The sequence below is a fragment of the Macrotis lagotis genome, chromosome 1 (assembly GCF_037893015.1).
Source record: "Macrotis lagotis isolate mMagLag1 chromosome 1, bilby.v1.9.chrom.fasta, whole genome shotgun sequence".
In the NCBI taxonomy this organism is placed as follows: domain Eukaryota; kingdom Metazoa; phylum Chordata; class Mammalia; order Peramelemorphia; family Peramelidae; genus Macrotis; species Macrotis lagotis.
The window spans coordinates 776,656,589-776,671,446 of NC_133658.1; the positions used below are offsets into that span (position 1 = coordinate 776,656,589).

General features: G+C 33.7%; 1 protein-coding gene across 1 annotated transcript in view; it reads left to right on the top strand.

The window, feature by feature from the left end:
* The window catches only part of LOC141508186 (cytoplasmic dynein 2 heavy chain 1-like), a 203,033-nt gene that overhangs the window by 15,951 nt on the left and 172,224 nt on the right, over positions 1-14,858 (top strand). The window contains exons 5-6 of the mRNA XM_074216569.1: positions 57-129; positions 13,192-13,352. Of these exons, the coding sequence (XP_074072670.1) occupies positions 57-129; positions 13,192-13,352 (234 nt within the window). The remainder of the gene's footprint in view (positions 1-56; positions 130-13,191; positions 13,353-14,858) is intronic.

Genomic DNA, 14,858 nt, shown 5'->3' on the forward strand with positions numbered 1-14,858 from the left:
AGTTGTCTTTTTTCAAATTGTAATGATACTGTTTTTTTACTGTCTTTCATTCTAAGGTTCTAGTGATACAGGCTCTTAGACCAGATAGACTTCAAAGTGCTATGGCCCTTTTTGCATGTAAAACTCTGGGTAAGTGCCATCTTAAAATGATTACACAAATCTGTACACATAGCATGAATCATTCACTTTTAACATGTGCTTGTTTTCTTTGGGGTCTTAATTTTATAAATAAGATAATGAGATCTTTGTAGTACTTTTAACTGTTAACTGTTCAACTGTTGTTAAGCTTTAAGTGGTTTGCAAAAGTACAAGTTTCTCTTTTAACACAATGGTATATGTTACTTTAATGTTGAATTGCATTTGGTGAACACATTAGTCTTTTTGTTTGTTTTTGGGTTTTTTTTTAGGCTTTTGTAAGAAAATGGGGTTAAGTGACTTGCCCAGGGCCACACAGCTAGGTAGTTATTAAGTGTCTGAATTTAGACTTGAACTCAGGTCCTTCTGACTCCAGGATTGATGCTCTATTCACTGTGCCACCTGGCTGCCCCCAAATTAGTCTTTATTAGCTCAAATAATTGTAATGTTGGGGTTTGCACCCTGAAAATTTTGTGTTTTTGCAAAGGATGTATGAGGAAGAACTCATGAGACAAGGCTCTCCCAGGCATATAGGCATTTTATGGGGCACTGTGATGGCCCAGTGGACTGACAGTTGGGAGATACTCTAGAAAAGAGGGATCTGGCACATTCTTATTTGTATGGGGAGAGAAGCAAGAAGAAAGGAAAAAATTATCTCAGATAAATACTTAAGTCTGTTTGAAGTAGGTCTGGATATCAGAAGTGCATATTTATATATGTATATATGCATACACACATACATATATACCTACAACTTTTAATTGTGATGAATGTGCTTGTTGGAGGGAGGGCTTTTGGATACCAAAGACCACCCAGGTACTGATAATATGATTGTCTTTAGGCAAACCAGACCTTGATCCTCAGATAAAAGGTACAAGGGCTAGGATGGCCTCAAACGGATCTGGGGCAGTGGACAGCAGCCAAAAGACAAATAGTCTTTTGGCAAAAGCAGAGGGGCCTAGGATTGAGGCAGGGATAGCAGTGCCAGTAATTAAGTCATAGCTACAATTCCCAAGTGCAGTAAGGTCCCAGGAAGGATACTCAGAACAGATCTGAATGTTGTACAGTGGGTTCATAAATTGGGACGACTCCCCCGCCTCCCAGCTTCATAATGGATATTCAAAACTTAAGTCTTAAGGGCAGAAATCAAGGGGAACCACATGTTTACATTGAAATAATTATCTTCAAAGCAGTGTTTTAATATCAAGTTCTCACTGAAGTTTTCTTGGAATCAAAAGATTAATTTCTCATTACTTGTTTACCTTTAACTAGCTATATTTTTGCATTTTTCCCTCTATGAGTCTGATAGCTCTAATATTTTATAAAAAAGAAAAGCTGGTTTGAGAATTTTGTCATGATTAGGGATTAATATAATATAAAATAATAGAAAGCCACCAAATATTTTTCTCAAATGAACATGTCATGTTAGAAGCAAGATTCCAATGAAGTACCTCAGGGATTATATTTTTATATGAAATATTTTTTATTTTTAAAAATTATTTCTTATACAAATAATTATTATATCAACAAATAATTATATTATTTTGATAAATATTATAATGATTTATAAAAATATTTTATCTGTAGCTCTTATAAAATAATAAATGGTATGTTTTTTCAGATTTGAAAAAATATAAAGCAAGTAGAAATTACTAATAGTGGGTGATAGCTCTGTCCAAGATCCAAAAAAGAACTTGATAGGCTCATTGGATCAGTTTTAATACAACAAATCTAAAAGAGCAGGCTAGGTTTGATTCAGTAGCTTTTAGCTACTTGAGACTACTTGAGTCATAAAACTCCTGGATTTAGGAAATTCCCTAGATTTTGAATTCTGGTGCTTATTGTGGAACTTTGTATGTAGCATTGGCTTCATTTCTTGTTGAATTGAATTATCCTTCAAATTAAATGACATGTGGCTTGTTTACTTATCATAAACCTAAAATTTAGACATGTTGACATTCTTTTAATTTGTAAACAAGCATTGCACAATTCATTATAACTAAACCTCTCACTTGTACTTATCTAACCTGAGAATTATAATAATCATTCTTTAATAATAACATATCTGGCATAGTAATAAGGAATGAAACTGTGATTCATTAATGGAAGAAACTTTAGGATGAAAACTTCCTCAACTAAAGCCTTATCTTTTTTTTTTTATAATTTAAAATCTTAGAGCATAATCCAACTTTTTAGCTCTTCTGGGCTACATTGTCCAACAAAACTCATCCAGGATCACATATAGAATATAATATTTATTTGCGACTACAATGTAATTCATCTTACCAATGAGTGTAATAATAAATTGTAATAATGTAATAAAGTGTAATTAAATTCAATTAAATATATAATAAAAATAATGAGTATAATAATTTACTTTTTAAACAAAAAATAAGAACATGGTATTCTTAATGTGAACACTGAGACTGCTTTTTCTATACTAGTTTATATCTGTTTGATAGAAGTTGTAGCAGTGTGAAAAATGTTTTCGATATATTTTGAAATTTTTGTCCTATTTTTACTTATTTTTATGCTTCATACAGGAAAAAAATGCTCACAAATAGATATACTCCCCAAAAGAGACATTATGAACAAGGAATGTTTGCAAAATGTCAGATATTTTTCTTTAGGGAGACATAACTTATAAAAATCCAATAGAGACACTTGAATAAATTTTTCTTTAAGTTACACATCTAATGACAACTCTGAATATTTTGTTTGCAAGTTTACAGGCAATATGTTGATGTCTACTGAAAATGGAGTAGTAAATATACTGAAATGCAGTTGAGGTTTCTAAAATCTTGAAATCTATTCTTAAAGGCCTGGGACAAAATAGTAATTAATACTACATACAATGTGTGTGTTTTTTAAAAAGCTTTTATTTAATTTGAGTTTTACAATTTCCCCCCAGTCTTGCTTCCTTCCCCCCACTCCCCCCACAGAAGGCCATTTGCCAGTCTTTACACTGTTTCCATGGTATACATTGATCCAAATTGAATGTGATGAGAGAGAAATCATATCCTTAAGGAGGAAAAATAAAGTATAAGAGATAGCAAGATTATATAATAAGATAGCAGGGTTTTTTTCCTAATTTGAAGGTAATAGTCCTTGGTCTTTGTTCAAATTCCACAATTCTTTCTCTGGATACAGATGGTAAGTCATATAATGTTTTAAAGATTCTAATTCCTATGTGCATTTCTTTAAAAAAAAATTAAAAAGTTCCAACTGGTCCAATCTCACAACGTTAGTTAATTGAAAAAATAAAACTATGTTAGTTAAGGGTTAACTGGTCTATGATGTTGCAGTTATCTGATCCCTGACATGAGCTGCATGAATAGACTTTGAGCACTGCCTGCTGTGTGTTAGATACAATTTACAGTTCTTTCTCTACAACTGTCTCTTGAGTTGAAAAAAATCCATTGTCCTTTTGGGCTACTTGGGTGAATGAGAAAGCTATAGGAAAGCACATAAAAATCCTATCTACCTCTGTCTCAAGGCACTTATTGTTCCTAGGGGAGACTGTATTTGACTATCTAGTAAAACATTGATCCATTCTCAGAGTAATCTTTTAAAAAAATCAAAAATGAAGGAAATTTTAAATTTAAGTTAAAATTTAATGAAAATAAAAATTAATTTTTTTTATCCAATTTCATGGACCCCCTGAAATCTATCCATGTATCTACCACAGGTTAAGAATCTTGATTTAGGGAGTTTTTTAAAATTAACAAAAAATTCAATATTCTCAATATTAATTTGATTTATTAAGAACTACCCTGATCAACTTAACTTACATTTAAAATTCTCTAGGCTTCTGAATCTTGCTCTTATAAAGAGGAGATTTGACTAGAAGTTCTAAATCTGTGATCTGTTAATTTTTTCATTTTTATTTATTTTTTCTAATTATATACAAAGATAGTTTTCAGTATTCATCCTTCTGCATGCTACTGAGTGCTACATTTTTTTTACCATCTTCCCTTACCACTTTCTTCCTCATGTCATTGTATTTGATGTATTTCCATAGGAAGAAATGCTGCAGGAAGTAGATGGTGGAGTATAGACAGGAACTTGCCTGAACTCCAAAACTCCCCTAATACTTTAAAATAATGACTCTAGCAGCAGTTTGGGACTACAGTGGATCCCCCTCACAATTTTAGGGCAGACAATCGAGCTCATGGACCAGACCACAGGCCAGAAGAGTAGAAACACCTCACTTTAGATCATATCATCTTGGAAGAAATGAAAGCTTAAAGATCTGTAGAAGTATCTATGCTGCAAAAAACTCCTGAAGCTTGGGACGAGGCACCCTTCACCCTTGAAGCAGAGCCCTACTGTAGAAGAATTAAAATTCAAGTAATAGTCTGGGAAAATAAGTAAAGAGAAAAAATTCTGACCATAAAATGTAACTGGTGATATGGAAGATCAAAACTCACCCTCAGAAGATGTTAATAAAATTAAAACTCCTATATCCAAAACCTCCAAGAAAAATACGAATTGGTGTCAGACCATGGAAGAACTCAGAAAGGATTTTGAAAATAGAGTTAGAGAAAAAATTGACAAGAGAAATGAGAATGATACAAGAAAATCATGAAAAAAGAGACAATAACTTGGTAAAAGAGACAGAAGAATTACTGAAGAAAATAACACCTTAAAAAACAGACTTGGTCAACAGTAAAAGAGGAACAAAAAGTCATTGAGGAGAATAATGTCTTAAAAAGCAGACTTGAGGGGTAGCTACGTAGCACAGTGGATAGAGTACTGGCCCTGGAGTCAGGAGTATCTGAGTTCAAATCCAGCCTCAGACACTTACCTAGCTGTGTGGCCTTGGGCAAATCACTTAACCTTGCAAAAACCTAAAAAAAAAGCATACTTTGTCAAATGGAAAAGTTGTTACAAAAACTTGAATAATTCCTTAAAAATTAGAACTGATCAAGTGGAAACAATTCTTTATGAGAATTCAATAATAAAACAAAACCAAAAGAATTAAAAAGTAGAAGACAATGTGAAATATCTCACTGAAAAAAAAAACTGAGCTAGAAAATAGTTCCAGCACAGTTAATTTAAAAATTATTGGACTACCTGAAAGTCATGATCAAAAAGAGCCTAGATATCATCTTTCAAGAAATTATCAAGTAAAACTGTCCTTATTCTAAAAACCAAAGGATAAAATAAAAATAGAAAGAAACTACTGATCATCTCCTAGAAAAGATTCCAAAAAAGAAAACTCTTAGGAATATAGCTAGGTCAAGGAGAAAATATTGAAAACAGGCAGAAAAAAAATCAATTAAAATATCATGGAACCATAGTCTGGATAGCTCAAGATTTAGCATCTTCAACATTAGGGAATCAAAATGCTTAGCATATGATATTGCAGTAGGCAAAAAACACTTGAATTGTAACCAAGAATCACCTATCCAGTAAAATTAAGCATATTCTTTCAGGAAAAAAGATGGACATTTAGTATAACAGGGAACTTGCAAACTTTCCTGATGAAAAGACCAGCTGCACATAGAAAAATTGATTTTCAAATGCAGGACTCAAGAGAAGTATAAAAAGGAAAGGAAATCCTAAGTAATTTAATAAAGTTGAACTGTTTACGTTCCTACATGGGAAGATGATACTGGTAACTCATAAGAATTTTCTAATTTTTTTTTAATTTATTTTTTCCAGTCATATGCAAAGATAGCTTTCTTTCACACACACACACACACACACACACACACACACACACACACACACACACACACAGAGAGAGAGAGAGAGAGAGAGAGAGAGAGAGAGAGAAGCAGATTTGAGTTGAATATTAAGGAATGATTTTTTTATATGAAATTAAACCATGAGAGAGTGAGGAGAGGAAGGACTGGGTAAATTATTTCACATAAAAAGCAAGACAAAGTTTTTATATTGAAAGGAAAGAGGTGGGAGCAAAGAGGAGTAAGTGAACTTTACTTCGATCAGAATTGGCTCCAGGAGAGAATAACGTGAATAGCAATCTATTTTATCCTACCGATAGCAATCTATTTTACCCTCCAAGAAAGTAGGAGGGAAAGGGAATAAAAAAAACAGGATGATAGAAAGGAAAGGTAGATTGGGGAAGGGGATAGACAGAAGCAGAACACTTTTGAGGAGGGACAGGATGAAAGAAGAAAGAAAAAAGAAAAAACTAGGGTATTGAAATAGTATAAAGGGAAATAATAGCAATAATAACTGAAAAAATCTTGAAGCATTCGCTAATAAAAGGCTCATTTTTCAAACATACAGAACTGCATTAAAATTATAAAAAAAATTCCATGACTGATAAATGAGCAAAAGATATGGACAGTTTTTGGATGAAGTAATCAAAGTTATTCAGGCCAAATGAAAAAAGTACTCACTATTGATTGCAGAAATGCAAATTAAAGCAATTTTGAGGTAAAAACCCCTCATGTCTATTAGATTGACTAGTAAGATAGAAAAGAAAAATGGCAGATTTTGGATGGGATGTGAGTTGTGAACTGATCCATTCTGTAGAGCATTTGGAACTATGCCCAAAGTCTATGAAACTATCAATCATATTCTTTGATCTAACAATGCCACTATTAGGTCTGTATCCCAAAAGAGATTAAAAAAAAAGAAAAGAATCTATATGTACAAAAAATATTGATAGTGGATCTTTTCCAGTGGTAAGGAGATAGAAATGGTTTAGGTACCTATCAATTGGGGAATGACTAAACAAATTGTCATATGTGATTGTGATGGAATATTATTATACTATGTGAAATTATTAGAAATATGCTCTCAGAAAAACACCTGAACTTATATGAACTGATGCAAAAAATTGTTGTATAGTACAATTCTAAAAAAAAATAACAGCAACATTGTAAGATGAACAGCTGTGAATGACTTAGCTTATTCTCAGCACTACAATGATCTAATACTGTTCTGAAGAACTTGTGACAAAAAATGTTATACGTTCCCAGAGAATGAACTGATAGTGTCTGAATACAAATTGAAGTATACTGTTTTGAAAGTTTCTTCTTGAGTTTTTTTAAATCATCCCCCCCCCATGGCATGACTGTTATGGAAATGTTTTTTCTTGAGTACACATGAATAAATTATATCAAATTACTAACCTTCCCAAAGAAGGGAGGGCAGTGGAGACAGGAAGGGAGAGAATTTGGAACTCAAAGTTTTAAAAATGAATTTTAAAAGTTGTTTTTACCTGTAACTGGAGGAAAATAAAATACTAAATAATTTTTTTAAAAACTGCTGCAGAAAGTTGGGTAATCTGTATAAACAGAATTACACAATGAAGCTTACAGTGAGGAATAGGATCATAAATTTAGAACTAAATGGGTTCTTGTAGATTGTATGAGCCAAGCCTGTCATTTTTCAGATGAAGGAATTGAATTCCAGTACTACTCAGTTTATTAGTGTTGGAACTGGTATTTGAACTCATGACTTCTGACTTCAAATCCATCATTCTTTCATTCCAGTTCTAACTTCAAATCAATCATTGCCACTTTTTCAAAATAAAATATTCCAGTAGTCTAACATATAGAATGTGCAACAACATTGGTGTTTTATGCTTTCTAACTTGATAAGATGGTTTTGATTCAAGATCACAGTTAATGATATTTGTTCAGAGACATGACCACTTATTTTCCTAAGTTTAATCACATTATAAGCAGAAACCATTCACTTAGAAATATCCTGGAAATTACATTGAAGTTTTTGAAAGCAGATATATTTAAGCGAGATTAGCAATGTTGGTATTTTCCTTAGTATTTTTAAACTTTTAATATTTTCTCTAACTTTTCTCTAGACTAAAATTTTGCTTTACTTAATATATAAATTTCTCTTTTTTATTTTGCCTATTTTTATTGGTAGTTATTTTCCAAATAAGTCATTTTATTTCAGTTGAGTTCAGTTCAAGGGTATTTATTTATTTATTTTGAACTCAGAATGCTCAAAACAGAATTCATTATTTTTCCTCCCCAAAACTATGCTTCCTCAAAATTTCCTTATTCCCACTGTAGGCACCACCATTCACCCCAACATGAGGTTCCTAACCTTGTCATTATCTTTGATATTCTCCTCTCTCTATTATCCAGTCTGCTGCCAGATCTCATCCTATCTTCCTCTACAACAAGCCTTTTGTCTGGCTGATTCTCTCTACTCAAGTAGCTATCATCTTAGTTCAGGCCTGCCTCACCCCACATCTTAATAACTAGAATGGCCTTCAAATAGTTTCCCTGCTTCATATCTCTCCCCCCCACCTAGTCTACTCTACATTTGCTTCCAAAGTGGTTTTCCTCAAACTTGAATCTGACCAAGTTACTTTCCTCCCTCAGTAAAATCCAGTGACTTCTCATTGTTTCATTATTGGTTTTTATATCCCTAGTGTCTTGTATAATATTCTTTTTTGGTTTATTGATAATAAATGTCTAATATACACATGAAACTATTCTAGGCCCTCAGTGAATAAAGAAATTCCCTAGAGGGAAAGAACTGACATTCTATTTAGTGATTTGAACATGTACATAGATAAATAAATTATCAAGTATATAAAAAGTGATTTCAAGAAGTAAATGAAGTAGTTATTTCAGAAAACTATGTTTTAACAAGAGGAAGACTATCACACTAAAGAATTATTTTAATAGAAACAATTATTTCATTTCAAGATCCATATCAGGTTCTCAGAGCATGCTTTGATATTTTGTTGTATTCATGATATCATTAGTTTTAGTGCCTTACCTATCTGTGTAGGTAGAAATTTCTCCATGTCTTCTCATTACTTGAGGTTTTTCCTAATGTCCTTCCATACACCCTCCAACTTAAACAAATATATTATTAAGAGTCTATTATATTCTAGACTTCAAAAATATGAAGTAAAATAGAAAACTGTCCCTGTCCTAAAGGAGCTTACATTCCACCGGGGGACCCAATTTGTGCATGTGTATATATACCACATGTATATATACACACATTAAATACATCCTTAAATGGATTAAGATCTTAGACACATATGATAGTGCTATAAAAAATAAATTCCTTATCACGTCTCTTTGCACACTCTGGATCATTCATTGAGAGAAAGAAAAAAAAATTCACAGCATGTGCTCAAGGTTTGCTTTGCCAGCCCTGGCAGGTAAATTTCCAAAACTCATCTCCTTCTCATCTCAATGTTCTGAAAATCCTAAGATTGTGGAGAGGATTTTTCTAATATTATGTCCCCATAACTGTTTCCTCGCTTGATTATCATGTGATAACACTTAGACAACTAGATTGAATATCTTTCAGAGGGGCATTTTACTAAGGTAAAAATGTAAGATAGGATAGAGCATGCTCCCAAAAGTCTGTGACATATCTTTCCCCCAGCATGTGGGAGAGATTGATTACTCAGGTTTTGGTCACTGGAAGTTCTTTTCTCCCCTTCACTGGATGCTCAGAAAACTTGTATTGGGCTTTCTACTGAATACTGCAGCTTTTTCTCCAGTGGATATTGTTTGACCTTGATTCAAAGGCAGAAACTGCTTTCACCTCATGTTTTGGCAACAATTAGCAACTCCAAACATTTGGACCTTTTGAAGTTCTCAAGGTTCTTTGGTGGTGGAAGAGGCAGCAGGAAAAGACAGAAATCTCCTCAACCAATATAAGCATTCTTTGTTGTGTCATTTTACTTTATGCAATGTACTTCACTCTTTCCAATTTGATCAGAAAATATTTTGCATATAGTTAAAATGCTGTTGATTCATTAGCCCTGTCACACTAAGTTCATATCTCTAGTTGATATATTTAATTCAAAAGATAGAGGGTTTTTTTTTTTATTGAGATAGTCATAGGAAACACTTCTCTTAAAAAAGATAATTTGAGTGAAGTTCCAGGGTGTTTGAATTGAACTGCCAAATTGATATTTGGTTTTCAACTGCCTTTCTAGTGTTATATCACATTTTTCTCCTTCTTGTTCTCTTCTTTACAATCAAAATAACCTACTGGCTATTCGCAATACATAATCCCCTATCTCTTATTTGTTTAACTTCATCATCCTCTTCCCCCAATATCTAGATTATTCTTCTTCCTCAGCTACACCATATAGAATTTCTCTTTTCTTCCAAATTAAAGTCCAGGTGCCATTTCTTATATCACACCTTTCCTGACCTTCCCTTCTCATGCAACTCAGTTATTTGTTGACACTGTCTCTGTCTGTCTCTCTGTCTGTTTCTCTGTCTGTCTCTATATGTCTCTCTCTCTCTCTCTCTCTCTCTCTCTCTCTCTGCTTCCTTTTCAATTCCTTCCTGAAAGAACTTTGTTTTACTTACTTTGAATTTACTTATCCCCTCAGGACAGGGACAGTTTTGATTTTGACCTTGTAACTCTAGTACATATAGCAATAATGAATTTTTTGCTGATTGAATTCTCCCAGATTCATAATATAGGAGTCAAATTCTAAGTTTTACCCTCACAGCATCTCTCCTGCCATCACCCTTGGTGGAGGCCCTTATCCCTTCCCTTCATCAGTCTCTCCCCTTTCCAGTCTATTCTACATTCATCTCTCAAAGTGATCTTTCTAAAATGCAGGTCTGAGTGTGCTTTCTCCACACCTCCATCCCCCAGCCTCATATGCTTCAGTGGTTCCCTAAGATTCAAAATACAATATCCTCTGTTTAGTGTCCGAAGCCCTTTTTAATCCATACCATATTTTCCCTCTCCAGTCTTCTTACACCTGCACCCCCCACCCCCTTAGTCCAATCTGCAACCCCTTGACTGCCTTCTGTTCCTTGAACAAGATAGTAGCTGTACTAGTCTGGGCCTTTTCAGTGCCTGCCCCCCATCCTGGAGTGCTCTTTCTTCCTCATCTCTATTTCATTATTTCTGGCCTCCTTCAAGCCCCAGTCAAAATCCTGTCTGCTCCAGGAAGCCTTAATTTTAGTGTTCTATAGATGTTTTCCTATCTATGCTATATTAGATATATGTATATGCACCTCTATATGAAGATAAACACACACATGTACCTTATTTTTGCATGTTTACAAGTTGAGAACTCCTGGGAAGCAAGCACTCCTTTAATCTTTTACAGAAAAGTGTTTGGCAGGTCGGAGGCACTTAATAAATGTTTGCTTGTTTTTGACTGATTGGTTGAAAGGCATTGATTCTATCCCATTTCTTAGAGATCTTAAGGCTTAGAAATAAAAAAAAATGTCTTGGGTGGTATCTTCCAATACTGGGTTTCTGCTTTTTGTCTGTTTGAATCCTAGTACTCTAAAACTAGTTAAAATGAATAGTTCAGAAGTCCTTGAAATATTTAGATATTTGTATTTTCCTCTGAACAGTTATTCCTATCCATTATTGCACAAGAATTCCCTAAGGTACGCAGGTTGCAGGAAACCAATTTGTTTATTGCACCTTCACTCATTAATCTCTCAGCTGGGTATAAATGAGTCCCACAAGTTGGAGCAAGCCTTGAATACAATTTGTATCCCCCTCTTAAACTGGAAAACCATAGCTTTAACCTGGGCATCATATATCTCATACAATTTGAGATTGAACAACAGAATTAACAATAAATTCCATAGGCCCCCTATTAAATTCTGATTGTATACATTATTTTTAAAAAGTCATACTTTTTAAATACTGATTAAAAGGTCATACTTTTTAAATACTGATTAAAAGGTAGGACTTATCTTTAAGATAAATACATTTTTATAAATAAAAGCCCCTTTGCCTTCTTCCTTTATCAGTTTGTATATTATTTTATTAGGTCTTTCTACTCAGTTTTTGTTTCCTTTAATCTTTTCCTCTAAACTCTAGAACTTCCTTACCCAAACCATTGTCATTTAATGTAGTGCTTAGCAAAGTGTTTAGGAAATAGTAGGCATTTAATAGGTGTTTACTTATTATTTGGCTTCCACAATGTAGCTTTCTTCCCTGAGGGAGGCTGCTTTGCCCCAGGTACTCTATGGGTTATTATAATTCGTGAACCAACCATGTTGCTCCTATCAGTATAATTGACACAGTTAATTTGCTTAAATAAAAGGTCAATTGAATTGCACTTGTAAAAACAGTAGCTAAAAATATTTTCTCCACCGCTTCTGGAGTAATACTGTTCCTACAAATACACATAGGGCTCATGATAGAAGTGGATGCTAAAGGACACTGGTATTATAATCACTAGTCAAATATATTGTTACTGCATTAGTTTAAGGTTATATTGGATTACATCTAAAGTTTCCTCCTTGCTCTAATATTCTGAGAATCTTAGAATTCTGAGTTTTTCTTCCCTCCTTCTCTTTTCTAATCTTTTGAGTTGATAAATTTTCCCATATAATGGAAATGATAGTCTTGTATTTTGTGGAAAATATATTCACTCAGTTCCCCCAAATAGAACTACCTAGCATATTTTCCCAAATAAATGACTAGTTATTGAAAGGGCAGTAGTTCAAAAAAAGTCCTTCTGTGTTTTAATTATCAAGTTGGGTATACTTTAAGCTACAAGAGGAGATATTTTCTATTCAATTTGGCAATAGATAATTTTGCCTTATCCCACCTTTTCTGTCTTTTTACATATTATTCTGCTCTCTACATTCTACTCTTTTCTCTAACTGATCTTCTTGTTGCAACTGTTATACATGATATACCATCTTATGCCTCTGTGCCTTTGCATAAACTATCTTCCAATGCATGTAATATTCCCCTTTCTCTTCTCTGTGATTTTGGACTCTTTGATCTCATTAAAGAGTCATTTGAAGTGCCACTTTTTGCATAAAAACTTTCCTTCCCATCTGCTCCTCCAGGTGCTAGTGTTTTTTTCTTCCTTAGTATAACCATTAAGGTTACCTAACATCTATTTTAAATGTTTTTTAATATACCTATGTATGTGCAACAGTTGAAGATCATGTGCATTCATGTCTTCCTAGTAGAGAAATATATTTAATGATGTTATAATTCATACTCATGATTTCTAGACAAAAAATAATTGACAAGGATTTCATTTATATCCTATTCTCAAAGATACAGATATACATATGTGTGTGTATCTGTATATTCATCATCTTTTTATTTCTGTAATATGCATTTTAGGAATGAAAGAGTTGTCTCCACCGCCTCTAAATCTGAAACGTCTGTACAAAGAGACCCTAGAAATTGAACCTATTTTGATCATTATTTCTCCTGGAGCTGATCCTTCCCAAGAACTACAGGAACTTGCTAATACGGAACGTAGTGGAGACTGTTATCATCAGGTTAGGCCTAGATGGGTTTTATTAATTCTTCTATTATTACTATTATTGTTATTATTACCTCATTTACTACTATTAGAATACTTTATTCTTTTATGAGAAAACTACTGTTTAGCTTTAAAATAAATTCTTTTTTAACTTACATAGTTTTTTGCAAAAGAGTTCAGCTTTTTATCCAAGATTTAAACCAGAATATTGAGACAATTATTTGGGAAAAAAAGAAGGAAGACTCAGTCCATTAAAGTGTGAAGTATCTTGATAATTGAAATTCAGAAGAGTTTATTTTGATTATAAAGTAATAATTACATCAGTTTCCTATTTCATTTTACAAACTTTAAGAGAAACCTAGATATAGATGAACTACTCCTCAGAACACCTGATTACTAGTTCTGGATAGACCACTCTACCTTTAAATTTGGGGATATCCTTTAACTTATGTGAGCCTAAATTTGCCACTTTGCTCTCTGTGGTCAAACAGAACAAGTTAAAACCATTTTCCTCAGGACAGCTTCTCACAAGCTTCATCACTGCCATTATATCCCTTTCTTCCTAGTTCCTTCAATGGATCTTCATATGACATGGACTTGGGACTTTCTCCATCCTTTTCAGCCTCCTTTGAACAATCTTTGGCTAATCTGTGTCATTCTTAAATGTTAGGTCAGGTTAAGTCAAAATGCGTTTCTTAAGTGCTTACCATGTTCTATTGTTGAGCATTTTTCAATTGTATCTGACTCTTCATAACTTTATTTAGGGTTTTCTTGGCTATGATATTGGAGGGGTTTGTCCTTTCCTTCTCTCCAGTTCATTTTACAGATGAGGAAACTGAGACAAATAGGGTTAGATGACTTGCCCAGGGTTTGGTTTTTTTTGGATTTTTTTTGTTTGTTTTTTGCAAGGCAATGGAGTTAAGTGGCTTGCCCAAGGCCACACATCTAGGTAATTATTAATTGTCTGAGGCCAGATTTGAACTCAGGTGCTCCTGACTCCAGGGCCAGTGCTATATCCACTCCACTACCTAGCCGCCCCTCAGGATCATATAGTTAGTAAATATCTCAAGCTTCCTGACTTTGGGCCCAGCATTCTATCCTTTATTACCTCATTGCCCCCAACATATTTTAAGTATGCCTAAGCACTGGTGAAAGGCAAAACAATCCCTTCCCACTTCCCTCAAGGAGTTCATAATGTAATGGGAAAGATAACATGAAGACCATTAAATATATTTATATATATATGTATGTATGCATAAATAAATTTGACTATCAACATATCTGTATAGACAAAAGCATACATATCCATATAGCTATACATAGTTATAATGCATGCAAACTCAATTTAAGTGTGTATGTGTGTGTGTGTGTGTGTGTGTGTGAGAGAGAGAGAGAGAGAGAGAGAGAGAGAGAGAGAGAGAGAGAGAGAGATTGAGGACTACTGGGAAAGGTATACATAAGATGAGTTTTGAATTTAAAATTGAAGGGGGCCAGGGAAACCAGGAGGCAGAAGTGAGATGGG